Source organism: Eleutherodactylus coqui, chromosome 9 (genome assembly GCF_035609145.1).
Source record: "Eleutherodactylus coqui strain aEleCoq1 chromosome 9, aEleCoq1.hap1, whole genome shotgun sequence".
Lineage (NCBI taxonomy): Eukaryota > Metazoa > Chordata > Amphibia > Anura > Eleutherodactylidae > Eleutherodactylus > Eleutherodactylus coqui.
The window spans coordinates 45,478,816-45,500,438 of record NC_089845.1 but is presented as its reverse complement, the minus strand read 5'-3'; the positions used below and the strand labels follow the sequence as shown (position 1 = coordinate 45,500,438).

The window sequence follows — 21,623 nt, the reverse complement described above, 5'->3', positions numbered from 1 at the left end:
CTTCTGTGCGGTCCATTGCCGATTCCAGCCTCCTGATTGGCTGGAATCGGCACGTGACGGGGCGGAGCTACACGGAGTCCCATTGAGAAGATAAGAAGACCCGGACTGCGCAAGCGCGTCTAATTTGGCCATTAGACGGCGAAAGTTAGACAGCAACCATGGAGACGAGGACGCCAGCAACGGAACAGGTAAGTGAAAAACTTTTTATAACTTCTGTATGGCTCATAATTAATGCACAATGTACATTACAAAGTGCATTAATATGGCCATACAGAAGTGTATAGACCCACTTGCTGCCGTGGGACAACCCCTTTAAGGGGGGCGTTGAAATGTTTTCTCTCTGGTATGAGCAACTCATACCAGAGAGAAAACATTTTATCGTCCCCCCTAATGGGAGGTCTAGTTGCTATTTTCCAGACACTATTACTATTAATTATGAATATGTTGTATGAGGCACAGATCCCTAATCAGGCACTTTTTTCAAAACCCAGAAAATAGCAACTAGACCTCCCATTAGGGGGGGCGTTGAAATGTTTTCTCTCCGGTATGAGCAACTCATACCAGAGAGAAAACATTTCAGCGCCCCCCCCCCCCCAATGGGAGGTCTAGTTGCTATTTTCCAGACACTATTCGGTTTTGTGTTTGGAGTGGTAGCGGGTGGGAGAATTAAAAAAGAAAATGCTTGTAGGAATTTCTTCCCATTCAACAAAAAAAGGCATTTGTCAGGTCAGTCAGTGATGTTAGAAAAGAAGGTCTGGCTCTCCATCAGCATCCGATTCATTCTAATAGTGTTGGATGGAGGTAAAGAGTACCCAAGAAAATCTTCTCCAAAGTCGGGGGTTGTCTTATACGCCGGAAATACGCTGCAGAAAAAAAAAATCAATACTCACCTCCTGAGGCGCTGCTGCAGGCTGTCACTCCCTCCTCCACAGCATTGCTTTCTCGAAGCGGGGCTTTAATGCCCCGCCTCCAGAAAGCTAATGCTCTGATTGGCTAACTCAGCATGGCATCAGCCAATGAAAGCCGGCGCTGGGTTAACCAATCACAGTCATTCAATGACATGATTTTTTTTTCTACAGCTTATTCCCAGCGTATAAGTCGACAGTTGGGGGTCATCTTAGACACCCGGTCATCTTATACGCTGGAAAATACGGTAACTGAACTATTTTTAGGGGGAACTTTGCGTTTTACACATGATTTTAAGATAATTTATAATATCTATCATCAGACGACTTTGCTTACTTTTTTTTAAACAAAAAACACCCCTGTTGCTCATAATGGAGATAAAACATTTCAACGCACCCCCGCAAATGAAGAAGATGGAACAATACCTCTGCAGCGCCACCTATTGGATGGCAACATTCCTTTAAATCAAAGTGACTTTGTAACAAGTTTTAACAATGATTGGAAATAGGAAACCAAGCCAGAAAACCATACACAAAAGATTTGCATAAGCAGCCCCAATATAGTCCCAGTCAGGGTCGGGCAAACAAATGCAACAGCCAAAGTGTTCAGGAGACCGAACCTTACTCCTGGAAAATGTCCAATGCAATGAAAGACTTCGGCAGCATCAGAGGTGCTAATCCACAAAGAAGTTTTTTATTCCTCCACATACAAAAAGCTGACGTTTCAGCCATGTTGGCCTTTTTTCAAGCTCTGAGCTTGAGAAAGGCCAACATGGCCGAAATGTCACATTCTTCTTTGTGGATTAGCACCTCTGATGCTGCCGAAGTCTTTCTTTGCAGAAAACCATACACAGACAGCTGTTTCATCAGTGTGCAGAGGAGCTAGCATGGCCTTATAAGTCTCCTAACTCACCGTTTAGGTGTCCCCACACCCCTTTTGGGTGCTCTCCTTGGGGAGAGACTATACCATCCCCTGACCCAATCACCCCAAGGTGTCTCCACACACTTTTTGGGTGCTCTCCTTGGGGAGACACGACATCCCTCCTGACGCACGCCTCTAATAGGAGGTCTATTCACTATGCTCCAGGCCAGACACTCTAATAAAAGTAAACGGGAGATACAGAAAAAGCCAAGTGTTCTCACTCTTTTCTGTTTCTATGTCTCCCATTCAATTCAATGGCGAAAATGGAACCAGTGCCCAGCATACTGGAAAGTGATGGCTTTTGTGTTTGGTTTAGTAGCGGGTGGGGGCCTTAGGGATGCAGGTGGTTTTCTACTATTTAGTCCAAGGCTGCTTGAGTCCAAGATAAAACTATATTTTTGTAAACTTGGTCAGAGCACTTCTAGATGAATTACATTTGCCTGATAAAAATGGTGTTATTTTGCTCCTGAAGCTTATGTCTCCCTTTTACTCTTCTTAATGTCAGTCTCCACCCGAACATCCTTTAGTGAGTATGACCTGCCAGGAAAAACATGCCAAATGTCATTCTACTTTGCTTACAGTATATTCAGCAAACGGCACTTGATTTTATTAGCATTAGTTTTAAAAGATAGCCCATTACCTGCCAAGCAAAACAGTCATATTTTAATTTGAATCAGGGCAGCACCATGCCCAGGGTGCAAGGCAGCTGCACTGAGTCTGTAGAGACATTAGTCACCTCTTGGATGAAATGATGGTAGTTTCGGGAGGTCTGAATAATGTTCTGTGCTGTAATATTGTACACTTCATACGTGATCACCTCCCTTGGTCCTTCTTGTATACAAGTTTTTCAGTACACATACAAACACAGACATCATGCAGAAAATGTCTTGGCCCCGAGTTCAGAAGCACAGCTCAAATCTACTGTGTAGCGCAAATCATAACAGATTAGCCAAATAGATCCAATTAAGATATAAAATGGACATTTTCCAGGTTTAAAAGACTAACGCTACAAATGGTGGAACATCTGGCCGAGGCAAACAGAGAAATACAGACTTATTGCTTGTTACCTTCCCGGCAACATAGACTTGTATACTGCATATATGGAAGGCTTTGTATCTTATTTGGTTGGTAGGATACACACTGAGCCACATGTACCACGGTCATGTGTTTCAGAGGCCATATATATTCATTATATACTTAGTTGTAAGGAAACACCAACGATGTAGACCAGGCTTAATCATAAATTACAATAAAGTGAAATGGAATGAGCACTATTTTAACGCAACTCAAGAATGGAGCGGTGTTGTCTGGTCAATCTTTAATCTAATTTCCCCATGTCTGAATTCCTTCTACATTCTAATGACTAAAGCTACATACTCCTTATTTCATCTAATTTCCCTTGACCTACATCTCCTCCTCACACATGCAGTTCTCAATGCCAGGCAGCTGGTCTGCTTATTACATATCTTTATGAAGGTCATAGAATGGTAGAGTTGGAAGGGACCTCCAGGGTCATCGGGTCCAACCCCCTGCTCAGGGCAGGATCACTAAATCATCCCAGACAGATGTCTGTCCAGCCTTTGTTTGAAGACTTCCATTGAAGGCGAACTCACCATCTCCCGTGGTAACCTGTTCCACTCATTGATCCTCCTCACTGTCTAATATCTAATTTGCAACTCCTCCCTTTTTTATCCCATTGCTTCTAGTCTTTCCTTGTACAAATGAGAATAGGGCTGATCCCTCTGCACTGTGACAGCCCTTCAGATATTTGTAGACTGCTATTAAGTCTCCTCTCAGCCTTCTTTTATGCAACCTGAAGATTGCCAGATTCTTTAATCGTTCCTCAGGAGGGCAGACTGCTCACCATTCTGGTAGCTCTTCTGAACTTGCTCCCGTTTGTCAATGTTGTTTTTTTTAATTGGGGTGCCCAGAACTGAACACAGTATTCCAGAAGAAAGAGTAGAGGGGATGTTAGGATTTCTGCTGGGACCTGTGGTACTATATGGGTTTCCAGCTGATCAGCCGCACTGGCATAACAATAGGGGATGCAGTTGTACCCAGACCCAGGAGCCTTAGGGGCCCATAAGGCCTCTCTTTTCCATATAGGGAGCCCAGTACTATGAATAAAGCATTATAGTTGGGGGCCCTGTTACAGGTTTTACATTGGGGCCCCGGAGCTTCAAGTTAAGCCTCTGATCAGCCCCACAGGTGGGGGTTGATTGAGCTGTGTGGGGGTGGATTTCTCCAGCCAGCCATTCCCCCGAGTCTTAGACCCTTGTGTGTTAGGTGCCTGTATCTCCGGAGGCCTCTCTTTAAGGGGGAGGTATGGTTAGGGTTTACTGCTGGGATCTGTTGTATTACATGGGTTTTCAGCAGCCTAGCTACACAGGTGGTGTTGATTGAGCTGGCTGTGTGTGGATTGCTCGAGCCAGCCAATTCCCAAGGTCTGTTGCTCATATATACCAGCGCCTCTGCTAGAAGCTGCTGGCCTTTTCTCTGTTTGTTCAGTGTGAACAGTGTCCTGCTCCTGCGTGTCTGTACATGTGGCTAGACATGAGGTGTCTGTACAGCGTTCAGGATTTTCAGTGTGAAGTGTCATGCTCCTGCAATGTCTGTGTAGCTCTCGGTACGTATAGAGTGAACTGTGTCTTGCTGTGGGTCCTTTATCATTTAGAATGAGGTAGGTCCCTAGGTTTCAGCATGGGGTCATCCCTATCGGGACGATAGCCCCGCATTGCAGGCAGGTTTCCGGGGGTTAGTTGCCTCATTAGTGTAGGGATCTACGAGACAATGAGGACCCGTGAAGTGGGCTCGTGGGCTTAAAGGGGTTGTCCCGCGCCGAAACGGGGGTTTTTTTTTCAACCCCCCCCCCCGTTCGGCGCGAGACAACCCCGATGCAGGGGTTAAAAAAGAACACCGGACAGCGCTTACCTGAATCCCTGCGCTCCGGTGACTTCTTACTTACCTGCTGAAGATGGCCGCCGGCATCTTCTCCCTCGGTGGACCGTAGGGCTTCTGTGCGGTCCATTGCCGATTCCAGCCTCCTGATTGGCTGGAATCGGCACGTGACGGGGCGGAGCTACACGGAGCCCCATTGAGAAACGAAGAAGACCCGGACTGCGCAAGCGCGTCTAATTTGGCCATTAGACAGCGAAAATTAGACGGCAACCATGGAGACGAGGACACCAGCAACGGAACAGGTAAGTGAATAACTTTTGATAACTTCTGTATGGCTCATAATTAATGCACAATGTACATTACAAAGTGCATTAATATGGCCATACAGAAGTGTATAGACCCACTTGCTTTCGCGGGACAACCCCTTTAAGTATCTTGGCCAAAATATGAATACCCTGTATTGCATCTATTCAATCTGTTTATACATGCGGGTATGCTTAGTGCGTGTTTATCAGCCATTGGTTTGTGTCTGCTGTTTGGTCTTGTTTCGCAGGTTTCAGAGTTTGAATGGAGTAACGTTTATGTCTGTTTCTCAGTCATATCCGGGAGTTTCTTGTCCAGTTCGTAGTTCTACAAAACTCTGCAGTGTGTTCATGTCCCAGTTTAATGTTACAGAATACACATGTCCACAGATAAGAATCTATTTGTTCATGTCCTTGTTTGCCACTTTGGAGGGGGATAATTACCTCACGTGATCTCATCTCTATGGTTCTTTTAATACATCGCCAGAATTGTGTTTGCCTTTTTTACTGCTGTATCACACTGTTGACTCATGTTCTGTCTGTGATCTTTTAATAAACCCAAGTCTTTTTCACATGTGCTGCTGCTTTGCCCAATTTCTTCCCATTCTGTATGTGCTTTCTTCATTTTTCTTGCCCAAACATAGGATCTTGCATTTCTCCCTGTTAAATGCCATTCTGCTAGTTGCCGTCGCTTTCTCTAGTGTTAGCTATCCCTCCTAGCTTTGTGTTGTCATCAAATTTAATCAGTTTTCCCTCAACTCCCTCCTCCAGATCATTTATAAAAATGTTGAACAACACTGGGCCAAGGACAGAGCCCTGTAGAACCCCACTTGACACCTTCTTCCAATTGCATATGCAGCCATTTATGACCACTTTTTGAGTATGATCAGTTAGCCAATTGTAACTCCACCTAACAGTTGCCTTGTCAATTCCATATTTGGTCATTATTTTCAATAAGGATAATATGAGATACTTTGTCAAATGCTTTACTAAAGCCAAGATTTACTATATCTACTGCATTTCTCTGATCAACCCAGTCAGAGATTCTGTCAAAGAAGGAAATTATATTTGTCTGGTATGACTTGTTTGTTTCAAACTCATGCTGGCTCTGGTTAATTATTTATTTCTCATCCAAGTACTTGCATATATTCTGTTTAATAATTTGTTCAAAGTTCTTTTTGGCATAGAAGTCAGGCTCACAGGCCTGTAGTTTCCTGCATCCACCTTCTTCCCTTTACGGACAACATTTGCTCTTTTCCAATCTTCTGGGACTTCTCTTTTCTCCATGAATTTTCAAAGATTACACAGCTCCATAGGTTGTCCCCTGATTCTAATCCTCATATCTTATATATTCTATCCATCCATACACAAATATATATCTCCAAACATATGCAGAGAGCCAACCATTGTATCTATATGAATTTGTTGGACATTCCATTCCAAAAATATACATTTTAATATGAAGTCAGGCCCTCTTGTATATCTATATTTTGGAGCGTGTCTGGAAATTTCTTACCATTCAAAAAAAAGAGGCATTTGTCAGGTCAGGCACTGATATTTTATATCAGAAGGTCTGGCTTACAATCAGCTTCCAATTCATTCTAATGATGTTGGATGGGGGTGAAGAGTAACTAAACTTCTTTTTTTAGGGAGAAATTTGAGTTTTACAAATGATTGTAAGATAATTTGTTATATGCATAATCAGACGATTTTACTTAGTTTCTTTTGAAACCACTTCCACTTACAGGCAACCTCCAAATTTGAGGAACTTTATAGTCAGGAGTGCACTGCCCACTGATACACAAAAAGGAACATATCCCTGTAATGTAAGGAGCTGTAAGACCTGCTCACATATACTGACTGCGGACAGAATACAAATCCCCATCACAGAGCAGGACTATAAGATCTCGGGACATTCACATGTTCCACGTCTGATGTCGTGTACCTGATCCTGTGCAGTAAATGTCCTGTTGGGGGACTTTATTTCGGGGAAAGAAGACAAAAACTGAGAGCCAAGATGAGATCTCACCGCCACACAATTAGAGAGGGAAAGACAGAATAACCTGCGGCAAAGCACTTTTCCAGGCACGGACGCAACATATAACATATGAAAGTCATTATACTTAAAGGCAATTTTAGGTCCCAACGTCACAGACGTATTTGGGAATATAAGTTTATAACCACCTTTAATACTATTAAAAATGGTATGAATCTCGGAGGGGAGTTTCTACATCAGTGGAGTTTGTGATTAGGATTAGGATTTTACACTGATGAGGGGCAAACATCTCGCAACAGCTGTCTGTGTATGGTTTTCTGGCTTGGTTTCCTATTCCCAATCATTGCTTTGCAGACTTGTTTAAAAACTGTGTATTGAGCTGAAGGAATGCTGCAATCCAATAGGTGGCGATGCAGAGGTATTGTTCCATTATGAGATGTGCGAAATCCAGAGCAGAGGTAACACGCCGACCTATAAACTTTCACATTCCTTGTCACTGGACTAATTATTTACTGTTATGCTCAAACCCTCCCTGGTATTTATCTAGGTGCTCATATTAATCACATCTATGCCCTTTTATACTGTTTGTGTTATTTATCTAAGAGCAAATTAAGTTTGTGCCCTTCTATGTGATCATGTGTATATGTTTTTACATAAATGCGTCTTCAGATCTGTTCCATTATGCCCGAGGAAGGGCCCTGAGTAGGTCCAAAAGCTCGCTAGATCATCATGTATTTTTGTTAGCCATTAAAAGGTATCATATCTACAAGATTACTTGGTTTCTCTCACTGAGAACAATCACACTTTACCATAAACTAAGTGATGGTGCTTATACTTTAGGTGATGTGAAGTCCGGGGAGCCTCTTTTACTCGCCTGGTTCCCGATCCTGCGGTGTCCTCCGGTGCACCCACAATGAACCTGTCTGTTTGCAGAAGGCTGTGTGTCCACTTCCATAAAGAGAAACGGGAAAGTGCACGCACTCCCTTCTGTAAAGGCTGTGCGCAGGTTGACTTCATCGGGGTACACCGCAGGGAACCAGGGAGCGGGTGAGTATGAGACACAACGTCCCGGACTCCACGTCACCTAAACTGTAAGCATGATAACTTAGCTTATGGTTCTTATAGTTGGTGACAGGTTCCCTTCTAAAGTATGAGTATACAGTGGATATGAATATTGCTATTTTTCAGAAAGTTTGTTGAAATGTTCAAGCTCAAGAAGTACTCATAGTGTTACAGTGGGATCAACCATACAGTAAGGCTTTTAATAATCACACAAATATCAGATTGCTAGAACCCGCACAGTATTCTTGTATATCACTGACTACTCACTTGTTTACCTTTCAGAGGGGTAATCCATCCTCAGGCAGTATCAGACCAAATTCTGGAACATTTACCTTCTACAGAGTTACACCCTTGTTATTCTAACAGAGATGATTTACTCTGACAATTTATCCACCAGACTAAGAACTAATGTTACTCAGTGAGAAACAAGCGAGCGTTATGCAGCTTATGGGAAAATCACTCAATACTAATCAACTGTTTCACGTCATTCTGATCACCGGCGATCACAGAAAATGTGACAATAGTAATAGAATTTTTGTATATAATTGTCCACATTTTGGTGAGTACTAGGCAAGAAGTCTCCCATGGACTGAGAAATGCCTCCCTTTACTGCCCCATACACAGTATACTGTATTGTGTTTTTTTAAAGACATCTGATGATGTACGGGTACAGAATCTATGGCCTATAGGTGATGTGAACAGACACAATGTACATGCAGGTGATAGAAGCGATGACCCATGCCAGCAACCAGGAGAGGAAACAAATGGGCAAAAGAGTCCAAATCTTTAATATCATTACATTAATTCTGAAGCTCAAGTTAGAACACATCTCTCTTAAAAGAGGAAAGCCTATAGTAATGGACAAGCCCTATAAAAGGAAAATAAAGTTATTTCCTATCCCCAGGATAGGATATAACTTTTTTTATTAGTTGGGAACTGACCACTGGGACCGCCAATAATGACAAAAACGGGGTTCCCATAGGTCCCCATATGAATGGAACAGTAGTCATGCACAATATTGTGGGTAGGGGATAGGGAATAACTTCATTTCCTGGGACAACCCCTTAATATTCCAGAAGACTTTGATATGTCTGCCGAAATCATTATAGTGTAAGTGGTTACAGACATGTATGCAAGTATTTGTTTGGCCTTTTTCAAATACTTACCAAATTATACAGTATCTCTCTTCTCCATTATTTAGGGCTACGTACCTTGGATAAAAATGGTTCACCCCTTAGATGCCTTGGTGAATAGGGACTGCAGCATCTAAGCAGTTAGGTAGAGGGAGGTGGCTCCGTATGTCACCTCATCAGCCACACCATAATGTAACTACAGGGTGCAGAGGGGTTGTCAAGGCAGCCAGAGTCCAAGTAGAAGCCCCCAGGTTTGCAATGTTAGTACTCCTATTAGGCACTGCCAAAGGTAAGGTGTAAAAGGAAAGCACTGATTGTACACTAAACTGCAAAACATAAGTATTGCAGTGTATTGTATGCCCTATCAAGCAATGACATGTTCAAGTCCCCTAGTGTGACAACAATATATATATATATATATATATATATACACATATATATATATATATATATATACACACACACACACATACACACACACACACACACACACACACACACACACACACACGTACATACACACTCAGCTGTAAGGGTATAAAAATCTAGGAAGAAGAGGATGTTGCTAAAATATGCAAATTATCAAATTTTCAAGCACCTAGCTCTAATCTGTGGCATGTGGAAAGGGCTTCAATGGTATCCAAGTTTTTTCAGCCACATGAAACCTAAAAAAATCAGATGAAGTCTTGTGGTATAACTCCTGTTCATCAACATGCCAGTTATCATCACTTGTTATCAACTTAGAGGGACAGAAGCCTTGAACTGAGAGATGCAGCACTGTCCAACATTGCATGTCCCAGTAGTTGGAAGAACAACAATGAACTTAGAGGTGTACAGAAGCGAAGCTCTGTACAGATGGATCGTCAGATTAGAAGAATGAAGCATAGTCATCCATTCTGTAACGTGAGTGAAATTAGATGTCACATCCCAAACCTAGGGCTTTAAACAGTGTCTACACAAACCATCAGAAAGCGCTTGCATGATATTGGGCTACAAGCCAGATGTCCAGCGACAGGTGTTCCACTGACCACTGACCTCTTGCCACCGCTCTCAAAGGCTAGCATGGTGCAGAGCAAGAAGCCAATGAAGGCTGGAATAGAGGTCTATCCTTTTCAGCGAGGAGTCCTGTTTTTGTCTTGGATGCAATGATAGCTGTGGATTGGTATGGGGACTGTGGGGAATGCAATGAAGAGGTCTTCACAAGGGAACTTCACGCCAGTCCTACTCCCACAATTATGGTGTGATATGGCTTAATGTATGGTAGCTGGACCCCTCTGGTCTCCATTCCAGGTACACTAACAGCTCAATATTATGTTGGTTTGTTCGTGAAAGCAGTGGTGTGGCCATTACTCCAAAGTGCCCCAGAAGCCATTTTTCAACACAACTTCAGGCAGCATGTTTTTCGTGCAAGTGTGAGGAGCCTGCGTGGCCTAAACCTGCTACCATGGCTTGCTGCATCTTCAAACTTGTCTCCCATTGAGCACATCTGGAATGTAAATGGTCAGCAATTGCAAAGAGAGCTGGCAGCCGGGCATCTTGACGATTTGTGTGCCTAAGTGCATTCAGCATAGAAGAACATTCCTCAGACAGCCATTAATAACCTCATTTGATAGAATGCCAAGGCCTGTAAGTGTGGGTATGTCTGCGTGTGGTACTCATACTAGATACTGAATAAATCCAGATGTTTTGAACATTTTGTTTCCACTTTTTCATCATTTGCATATCATTAACATGTCTATCGATGCTGTGATCTCCATAATTCCATGACTTTTCCTTTTTAGTGTTGCAATTTCAATGTTGAGTATATTTATATGTAGAACAACATTTTAATAAATATTACAAAAATCAAATATCAAAACTTTAAACCACCCACTTTTTCTTTTTATTACATAAAAAACAATGGGGCATAGTTGTGTCCAAACAATTTTTAAAAAAGCACATTTATTTTGCACTATGATTGCTGTCATAAAATAAATTAGAGAATTGATAGTTTTTGGCTACCTTACCTTGAAAAAAAATAGAACATATAGCAATCAAATAGCCACAAGTACCCCAAAATGTAACTGAAGCTCTCACACAGCTACATAGGCAGAAAAACAAAAAACTCCAAAAAACTTATGGGTCTCAAAAGGACAAAAAAAGCTAATTTTGTTTAAAAAAGTAGTTTTTTTTATTTTGCAATAGTACATAGAGATGAGCGAGAACGCTCGGATGAAGCAGTTACTCGAGCGAGCATCGCTCTTCGCGAGTAACTGCTTACTGGTCCGAGCAGACTCGGGAGGGTGGCAGGGGTGAGCGGAGGGCGGCGGGTCTTAGAGAGAGATAGATGTCTCTCATTCTCTGCCCCGCCCCCCGAGCCTGCTCGGACCAGTAAGTGGTTACTCTAGAAGAGCGATGCTCGTTCGAGTAACTGCTTTATCCGAACGTGCTCGCTCATCTCTAGTAGTAAACTTAACAAAATCGACATAAATTTGGTATGGTTGCTATCTTACCGCCTTGCAGAATAAAGTCCACATGCCTTTTTTCCCATAAAGTGAACGCAGTAAAAACGAAACCCCAAAAAATCATAGTGCTATTACGTTTTTTTTCCATCCCACCCTACTAAAAATATGTGTAAAGGTTTTCCAATACTTTGTACTGCATGGTGCCAATAAAAAACACAACTCGTCCCACGAAAAACAATCCAATATACTGTATGGCTATGTCAACGGAAAAATAAAATGAAGGGCTCATGGAAGACGAGGATGAAAAAAAAAAAAAAACCCTCATAGCCAGAACTGTCTGCTGGGAAGGGGTTAAAGTAGTGGTTAACTATGTCATCATTGCTACTTTTTTGGCATTTTACACATATTTTAGTTTTTTCGAGAAATACAAAAAGTTACCTGCTTCCATCATTTAGATTTTCTCATTTGTTCTATATTAACTCCGAGAACTACGACGTCTGCGGCAGTCAAATATTCCAGGGGAAAAACACGATAATGAAAACTTCAGAATATTTTTCAACAGTAAGTAAATGGTGTGAAGAATGTCACAGAAATAATTCCTTCACCAAAGGCTATGAGTAATCCTCGTGTCTGGGCTCACGAGCAAACACAACTGCCATACGCTGGCAGAGAGCCAATGTCGGTTCTGGGTCACATCCGATAATTCACCTTGTGACCAGAAGTTTGTACACTTGTCAGGTGAAAGAAAATGAGTACTTTCACTAGAAACATTAGATTCCGGGAAGTGCAAATTGTATGGATGTGAGTCAAAGGCTTTTCACATGGCCCCACGGTTTATTAATAAAAGGAACAACGGCTCCAATACTAGTTTTACTCTGAAAATGAAAAAAAAATAATAATTTTGGAAAATATTACTAAAAGTTTGTTCTATACATGAGGAAAAAGAAATCTTAATCGAGCACTAAAGTCTTTAAATTCTTTCGCGGCAGTGATGAGTCAGAGTATTGACCCAGTCTGGCATGGAACCCAAATGACAAAATTTTTATGTGAGGCTTAGCATGACTTAGGCCAGCTGTTTACAGAATAGCAGACTCTTATATGAGCTTAGAGAATATTATCTGGCCGACTTCAAAAATATTCTTCAAGGCCCACGTTTTTATAGTTTTGTATTCAGCGACGATTGCGACTTGAACGTTCAAGAAGAAGGGTGTAGGTTCTGAAATTAGTTGGGGAAGGGGGGTGGAAGATCAGAAGTAATGTCAAAGAAAGTATTAGATTACTGACAGAGTGGTAGATACTTGGAAGTTTCCAGCAGACGTGGCTGGAAATCAACAGTAAGTGAATTTAAGCTGCCTATAAGGAAGATGGACTAATACCTCTGCAGCGCCACCTATTGGATGGCAGTATTCCTGCAAATCAAAGTCAACCCCTTTATCATAGAATAGTAGAGATGGAAGGGACCTCTAGACGTGTGGCTCAGCAATTACCACCGCTGCTTCCTTTAGTATCCTAGGATGTAATTTATCAAGACCTTGAGACTTGAATTTATTTAAGTTCGCTATGTGTTCCCTCACCATCTCTCTGCTTATAGATGGCCTGCATTCTATTATTCCCCCAATAGCACAGGGAAGATCAGTTGATGTTGCATCTACTTTCTGAGAGAAAACAGATACAAAATAGGAATTTAAAAGTTTGGCCTTCTTAACATCATTCTTAGGCAATTCACCATTTTCATCTTATAAGCATCATTACCCTCTATAGTCTCCTAAATAAAGCCATAAGCATACAATCGGGGAGGATGAACTGTCATCTCCATTATAACAGTGTGATCATAAGTAGCTGTGAAAGAAGTTCCTGTGAAACCCTGTGAAAAGCCTGTGTGGTACAGTCCATGCAGTTTAATCATAGAGGAGGTCCTGGTAACTGAGATTGTTCTCTGCAGGAGTCGCAGGGTAAATCCCAGGCAGTCACAGTGAGATCACATGACCGTATGGAGTAGGACTCCAGGAATTTTCAAATAGGGAGAATCAACTAAACAAGGTAATAGTAGCTGACTCATGTAGGGTTAGCAAAACTGAACTTCCCCAACTCTGACATCTCCAGAGGGCTTTCTGCTGCTCCAAATGTGATGAAATTTAGACAACAGCCACTTCATATGATGCACCTGCCATTTATAAAAAGAAAAAAATGTAAAAAAGTCGCTGATGGGTGGCGCTGTAGCAAACCAGATCTACCGTGACAGACTTGTATCAGTGTCAGATCTGAAAGACAGCATTTGTCAGCACGCTGTAGAAATTAACCCTTTCCAATCCACTGTCTGAAGTCTAAAGACATTCTGATTGAAGGCTGTACAGCTTCTGATGTTAAAAGACATCCGGCAGGGTATTCTTACTATAGATTACTGGCTGCTTTGTTGTCGGGGGCCTCTCCAGCATGTCCAATACCGCAGTACTGGCTCTAGCCGGCAGGTGGCGCCATTGTATAACGGCAGAAAGAGAAAGCCCCCTAGGAAACCCTGAATTCAAAATTAGATTGCAAAGGGTTAAAGCTGACTCGCTACGTTCAGCGGTGGAAACACGATTTTATGAATGGAGAGTATTGCTAAAAACCAGGGGGATTTCAAAGACTTGCATAGCTACAGCGTCTCCTATTGGTGACTTTTTTTTTACTAATTTTTTTTCCCACAAATGGCGAGTGCATGGTCCATAGTCGCCGTTGTCCGAATTTTGTCTAAATCTGAAGCAGCAGAATGCCCTCTGGAGAGTTGGGGAAGTTCAAATTCTGCTAACCCTGTATATTGGAGGACTAGTTACATAATGAATAGGGAAAAAATTCACCGGAGTGGCCCTTTGGAGGGGTTTACAAGACCCATGAAATATTTCCACAACAGCAGACAATGATAAATAATAACAAAAGGCGTAAATGGCATAATACTCACTAAAATACTCAATCCGTTGCCGCATCCCCGTTCTCCCACTGGTTTTTGTTTACTGGTCTCCAGCGGTGATGTGACCGCTGTAGCAGTAGTGTGCGGACGTGTTGACAACAGTCAGTGGTGACATGTTGTGATGACACATTACCATTGGAGTTGGGTACACAGAGACTGATAGGGAACAAGGGAAGCATTGGCACATGAGCAGCGGGGGATTGTAAGGTTAGGGTATTGGTTGCCATTTTGTTGCCACGTGGTAGTTGATTTGTCACAAGCCTGTCATATTTAGGAACTGTAACCCATTATACCTGAATGACGTTTTTTGAAATGGACAAGTGAAATGGGCGGAACATGTGGTAATATTACAAATGGTAAGCAAAGAGTACTCTGGGAGGTGTTACAATTAGGGGGAAATAACGGACCACAAGGGACAAGGTGTCTTCTCTACTGACTGCTCCAAAAATTAACTGGGGGACACTGGATGCGAAACTGAAAAATGTAGAAGCCAAATACATTTTTTGAGGTGTCAAACTTAAAAACACACGTATAAGTTTTCATATATATATTTTTTTAAGTTTCTGTCGTCTCTCCTTTATGCATGGCCAACTGGACCAATCTGCACCAAATATGCCACATAGGTAAATCAGGCGCTTCAGTACATTTTAGACCGTGTTTCAGCTCTCTAGGACCTACCATTATCGACATATTCACAAAAAAAATTGGATGCTGAAACTGCCCGGCAGACTCAGAAATGAGTGTAGTCTCAGCTGCTCATTACTCGGTAGATGCTCAGACCCTGCTGTCCTGATCTTGACCATGATAGGCACAGGGCCGCTGTGTACTGCAATAACTAACACATCTATATACATACGAGTATAAAGGCGAAAGCCCTCACTGACTAACAGACTCGCTACTAATTTCCCAATGTCATATAAACATGAAATTTGGCAGGAGCATTCTTTAGGTCCTAAACAGGAAAAGTAAAGGGTCCACAACTTGATCATTCAATACTAAGTGTAAAAGTAAGTGCACCCCTATGTAATGTACCTAATCTAATTCTCTAACTTCCCGATGTGGAACAAACTTGAATTTTGGCACAACCATTCTTTAGGTGCTAAATAGGAAAAGTAAAAGGGATCCCAACTTGATTATTGAATGCTAAGTGTGAAAGTAAGAGCAGCCGTATGTAATCTACCTAATCTAATTCTCTTACTTCCCGATGTCGTACAAACTTGAAATTTGGCACGACCATTCCTTAGATCCTAAATAGGAAAAGTAAAGGGGTCACAACCTGATTTTTCAATGGTAAGTGCAAAACTAAGTGAACTGCTATGCAATGTACCTAATCTAATTCTCTAACTTCCCGGTGTTGTACAAATATGAAATTTGGCACGACCATTCTTTAGGTCCTAAATAGTAAAAGTAAAGGGGCAGCCACTTGATTATTTAATTCTAAGTGCAAAAGTGACCTCCTATGTTTTGTAATTTCCTGGTGTCGCACAAGCGTGAAATTTGGCACGACCATTCTTTAGGTTCTAAAAAGTTTGAAAAGTAAAGGGGTCACAACTCGATTATTATAAGTGCAAATGTAAGTGACCCCATATGTAATGTAACTAATTACACACAACTGAATCTCACAAATATGAAATTTGCCATGACCATTCTTTACATCCTAAATAGACAACGTAAAGGGGCTGCAACTTTAATATTTAATTCTAAGCGTGAAAATATCTGTGATACATGAGAATGTTCTTTTTTCAGAAACCATAAAGCCTATGGAAATGATTTGTATATTGAGGAGAATCTATTTCACCTCCATGTGTATATACTGAGGAGAATCTAACGCTTCTCTATGTGTATAAACTGAGGAGTATCTATCTCACCTCTGTGTATAAACTGAGGAGAATCTAATGCTCCTCTATGTGTACATACTGAGGAGAATCTACCTCACCTCTATGTGTATATACTGAGGAGAATATAACGCTCCTTTATGTGTATATACTGAGGACAATCTAACACTCCTCTATCTGTATATACTGAAGAGAATCTAACGCTCCTCTATGTGTATATACTAAGAAGACCCTAACTGACCTCTGTGTGCATTTACTGAGGAGAATCTACCACACCTCTATGTGTGTATACTGTGGAAAACATAACTGACCTCTTTGTGTATATACTGAAGAGAATATAACTGACCTCTGTTTGCATATACTGAGGAGAATCTACCACACCTCTATGTGTATATACTGTGGAAAACATAACTGACCTCTTTGTGTATATACTGAAGAGAATATAACTGATCTATGTTTGCATATACTGAGGAGAATCTACCTCACCTCTATGTGCATATACTGAAAGGCTGTAAAGTACATAAGGAAGCGGCCATAGACTGCAGGGATGGAGCATGCCTTTAAGGCTAAGAAGGGGCTGCAACCTCCAGTCTGGGGGTAAATTTGAATAAAAAGGGCTATTACCTTTAAGGGTAAAAAGTGAGGAGAGTGGGAGGGGTGACACATTCTGCAGAGAGACATCAGTACATGCAGTCTGAGAAGAATGTTCCTCTATGTGTATACATATTTTAGTCCTCGGTTCCTCTGAAGTAACCACAACTTCATGAAATTTTCCATGCGAATAACAGGTAAACACCTGTACCAAATTAACTCAGGCGAAGCCGGGTATATCAACTAGTCTAAATATACACCTCACACATATATACATTTATTTAGAGGAGAATATGCCTCAAGTATGTGTGTACATACTGAGGACTAAACCAAAGTGCAACAAATTTACCATATCAGGTGTTTCGGAAGGTTTCAATCTAGGTTTCAGCTCTCTAAGCCCTACCGTTATTGATATGTGGAGTGGGGCAGAGTGTTAGTACGTTGTGTGGTACACTATAGGAGCTCATAGTAATAGTACTATAGCAATATATAGTGACCTTTTTAGTTGCTATCTGGAGTCCTGATATAGGGGAAACTTAGCTGTATTTCAATGGTGAGAGTGACTATTTTTTATCTTTAGTCATATGTAGTTTATACTAAGCTTTTTGAACTTGTTGAAAAAAATCTTAAAGAGTATGCTACAATATATGCTATATTTTGTGAAGTGGTGGCACCATTTTATTCTGCAGAGATGTTGAACATGGACCCTAGTATGCACAACTGTGGCGTTTGTCAATTTACTTGAACTACTTGGGGACATGCAGACATCTGTCTGGGATGATTTAGTGATCCGGCATTGAGCAGGGGGTTGGACCCAAAGACCATGGAGGTCCCTTCCAACTCTACCATTCTATGACACTAAATAGAGCTCTGAGCTATGAAACAGACTATTACTCTTTCTATGTTATATACTGTAGTTCTCTGAAGCATCTCCATAGCTGTCACTCTAAGGCTGGGTTCCCACGGGACGGAAATCCCGCGGCTTGGCCGCACCGAAAAGCAGCGAGATCTCCGCGGGAGAGCCGCAGGTTTTGGGGCAGTTTGGCCGCCGGCATTCCATTGCAGAATTCTCTTCCCAAAGTGAGGCTGCAACGAATGAAAAAGAAAAACTTGGCATGCTGCAGCTGTCAATTCCGCACAGCATTACCGGTTCTGCCCAGCTTTGCTGCGACGGATTGGCTGCCCCATGTGGACGAGATTTTTGTAAAATCTCGTCCACATGGCTGGCTACTCCCGGGATTAGGAGCCACGGGCAGATTTGCCGCACAGAACCCAGCCTAAGGCCTCCTTCCCACGAGCGTGACGGGGTCCGCCGCGTAATATTACGCAGTGAAGCCCGTCACGGCGCCCCCCAGAGCCCCTATACTTACCTGCGGGAGATAGCGTGAAATCGCTTCCCCGCCCACCACCGCCGCGTCACCGCCCACCACCGCCGCGTCACCGAGCGTGTCACGTGACGCGGCCGGCCGTGTCACGTGACGCGGCCGGCCGCGTCATTTGGCGTCAGATGACGCGCGGCGGTGGGCGGGAAAGCGTTTTTTCACGCTATCTCCCGCTGGTTACAGCGGGAGATAGCGTGAACGGACGGCTTCCATTGACTGCAATGGAAGCCGTCAGTGCGTACAGCCCGTCCTCACCCGCAGAAAATAGAGCATGCTGCGGGTGAGGACGGGAGAAATCGCGGTGCGTAATTCCGCGCTGGAATTACGCATCGTGAGCATTGTGCTATTAGGTTCAATAAAACCTAATAGCTGCGGGCAACGCAGCGGATTTTCGCCGCGAATTACGCGGCGGAAATCCGTTCGTGGGAAGGAGGCCTTAGACAGAGCAGCATCACCCGCTTACATTTTTTGTTTCCAGGTTAAAATTAGTAAAACCCCAGATTTTCATTTTAAGTCAGATTTTGGGCCCTGATGGTAAATTAATAGCTGAAACACAAGGTGTGCCCAGTATTTTTTTTCCTATCACCCTTTACTTAATTTAACTAGTCGTCTTTTTAATTCGATTATGTTTAGTGTATGACGAGACCGTTGACCTTCATAGTAGATAGGAAAATAACCAGAGCAGTTTTCTTTTTGCTGAAGACATCCACACTTACGGTACCTTGTCCATCAGGAACCACCCGATTAGCGAGTCCAAACGCATAAGCTTCTTGGGCATTTACTGGCCTCCCTGTAAGAATCAGATCCAGAGCTCTGGAAAGCCCAATTAACTGTGGCAGTCTGACTGTTCCCCCATCGATTAGCGGAACACCTACAAAAGAAAAATAAAGTTTCTATTAATAGTGGACTATAACAGAACAAAAAAAGGACTAGCTAATATTTCATGGAGATTATGTATATATATATATATATATATATATATATACACACACACACACATATATATACACACACACACACACTCACCAGTACCAGGAATTCTACCAGCACTAACGTGTGTGTGTACCGTATGTATGTATGTATATACATACACACACACACACACACACACACACATACTGACGTGCGTTCGTGTGTGTATATTTTATATATATATATATATATATATATATATATATATACATACACACACACACACACACACACACACACACACACACATACATACACACACGTCAGTGCTAGTAGAATTTCACTTTACATTATTTTAACTTATTAAGTGCAACTGATGCTGTACATTCACTGAAGACGGCCATATACTTACTAACACAGGAGTGCAAATATGTGCCCCACCTCAACATGCAGGCAGCCAAAACTGCAATGAGGGAGCCAACTTACACCTGTGGAAGACACCGATGGGAGTGGCTGTCTCATCTGTGTATTCAGGTGTAAGTTGGCTCCCTCATTCCAGTTTTGGCTGCCTGCATGCTAAGGTGGGCACATGTCTGCTGGTGGTGTGTTGTAAGCAGTTCTGCTGGTCGTGGCAATCTATTGCATCTACCACAAACTACTTGCACAGAGCTCTCCACAAACTGTTCTTTACTTCTCCATTCAAGATGAGGTTTCAGGTTTTACCTTCTGGAGTATGCTAGTAAAATTCCATAGTTAATGGCAGTTCAGTCAACCTAAACTGTCCCTGTGAACAGTGAAATATGTGTCTACACTAGAAGTAAAGAGGAGACTATGAGCAATGTCACAGGTAGGTTGGACTTACAGTGAATAGAACCCATTGACTTCAATAGATTCATTCACATGTGTGTATTCTCCTGCATATTTTGGTCGTGCAAACCCCCCCCCCTCCCCCCTCCCCCCTATACCCACAAAAAATGCAGCAATGCTCTATTTTTCTGTGTATTTGCTTACAAAAAGTCTCCATAGAAGTCAATGGGGATGCGCATCTGGAACTTAGCCCAATTATGGCTGGGTGCATCGGTGTGTATTTTTTTGCAAGTGCAACCGCGCACGACTTGCGCATGTGTAAAGTACAATAAAATACACCGATGCACGGGCAAAAAAAGTAACGCTCGTTTTGCAAAAATGCTGTGTGCGCAAATACATATACCCTTGTGTGTATAGCATATGCTGCAGTGACATATAGGGAACACTAAGGTAGCACCTGAGCTCTGGTGTCAGGTGAAGAAACAGTAGTAATACGATAAATGTGTCGTTCAGAAGGGTTATAAAATGTCATGAAAAACTATTATGTATACATGAGAATTCCCTTTCCTTCAATCCAGAAAGTCTGATAATACAGTGCCTGTTAGCAGCAACGAACTTCACTGTTATTATATAGGTTGCAAAGAGTTACCACCCTTGCAAGTGAATGTTAGATATTCTCCTATCCAATAATCCAGAATATGCAATGACCCAGCACCTGTCAGGTCCCACTGATGCCGGACTGAAGGAATTTTAATCATATTACTATATAGACAGTGACACAATTTCCATAATTTCGCCTCTGTACGCTATGTAACAAGCTGGGGTCTGCTTGCCATGGGATCGCTCACTTTTGATACCGGAATGGCCACCTCACACGAAAACAGGCTCCAGCAGACTGAAGTTTTCTTTAAATCTGGCTCCTGCCAGCCTTTATTCACATACAGCATACAGGTAAATTATACAAAGTCCACATACGCATTAGAATTCACAACCCACAGGGTTCTGTCACTATAACCCCTCCTGGGGCGTCTGGAGGGCGTCTTCCTCTGTCAGACAGGGTGACAGACCCACACTGGACCTCAGCTTGCAGCCGGTCCTGAACTGCCAAGCTGTAACTTCCCCCTTGCTTCTGACAGGAACTGGCTTAAATGTAACCAATTCCTGCTACACCCATCAGGTGTTAACCCTATCTTTCCTTTTCCAGGTATCAGACTGCCTTACTAGCATCCTCTGCAGGTCATTCTGATACTGCACCACTACAGCTACCATAATGGATTTGATTGAAGTGTAGACTTACAGATTGAGTCCAGGCTTACACGAATGTATCTCGCAGCATTCTGTCCACAAGACACACACACATGTACTCAAGGATATTGAGTACTCGCTGCGTGCCGCCAATCGCCATGAATTATCTTGGCGTGTATGCACGCGTAATATGCACCAAGATAGAACATACTGCGATACCTACTATGCAATCCATGACTGCC

The 21,623-nt window shown here is 42.4% G+C and overlaps 1 protein-coding gene across 2 annotated transcripts in view; it reads right to left on the bottom strand.

Moving 5' to 3' along the window:
* Positions 1–21,623, bottom strand: part of LOC136579054 (enoyl-CoA hydratase EchA19-like) — a 62,775-nt gene that overhangs the window by 2,211 nt on the left and 38,941 nt on the right. For both annotated transcript variants that reach the window (XM_066579331.1, XM_066579332.1), the window contains exon 6: positions 19,139–19,288. In XM_066579331.1, coding sequence (XP_066435428.1) covers positions 19,139–19,288 — 150 coding nt within the window. The remainder of the gene's footprint in view (positions 1–19,138; positions 19,289–21,623) is intronic.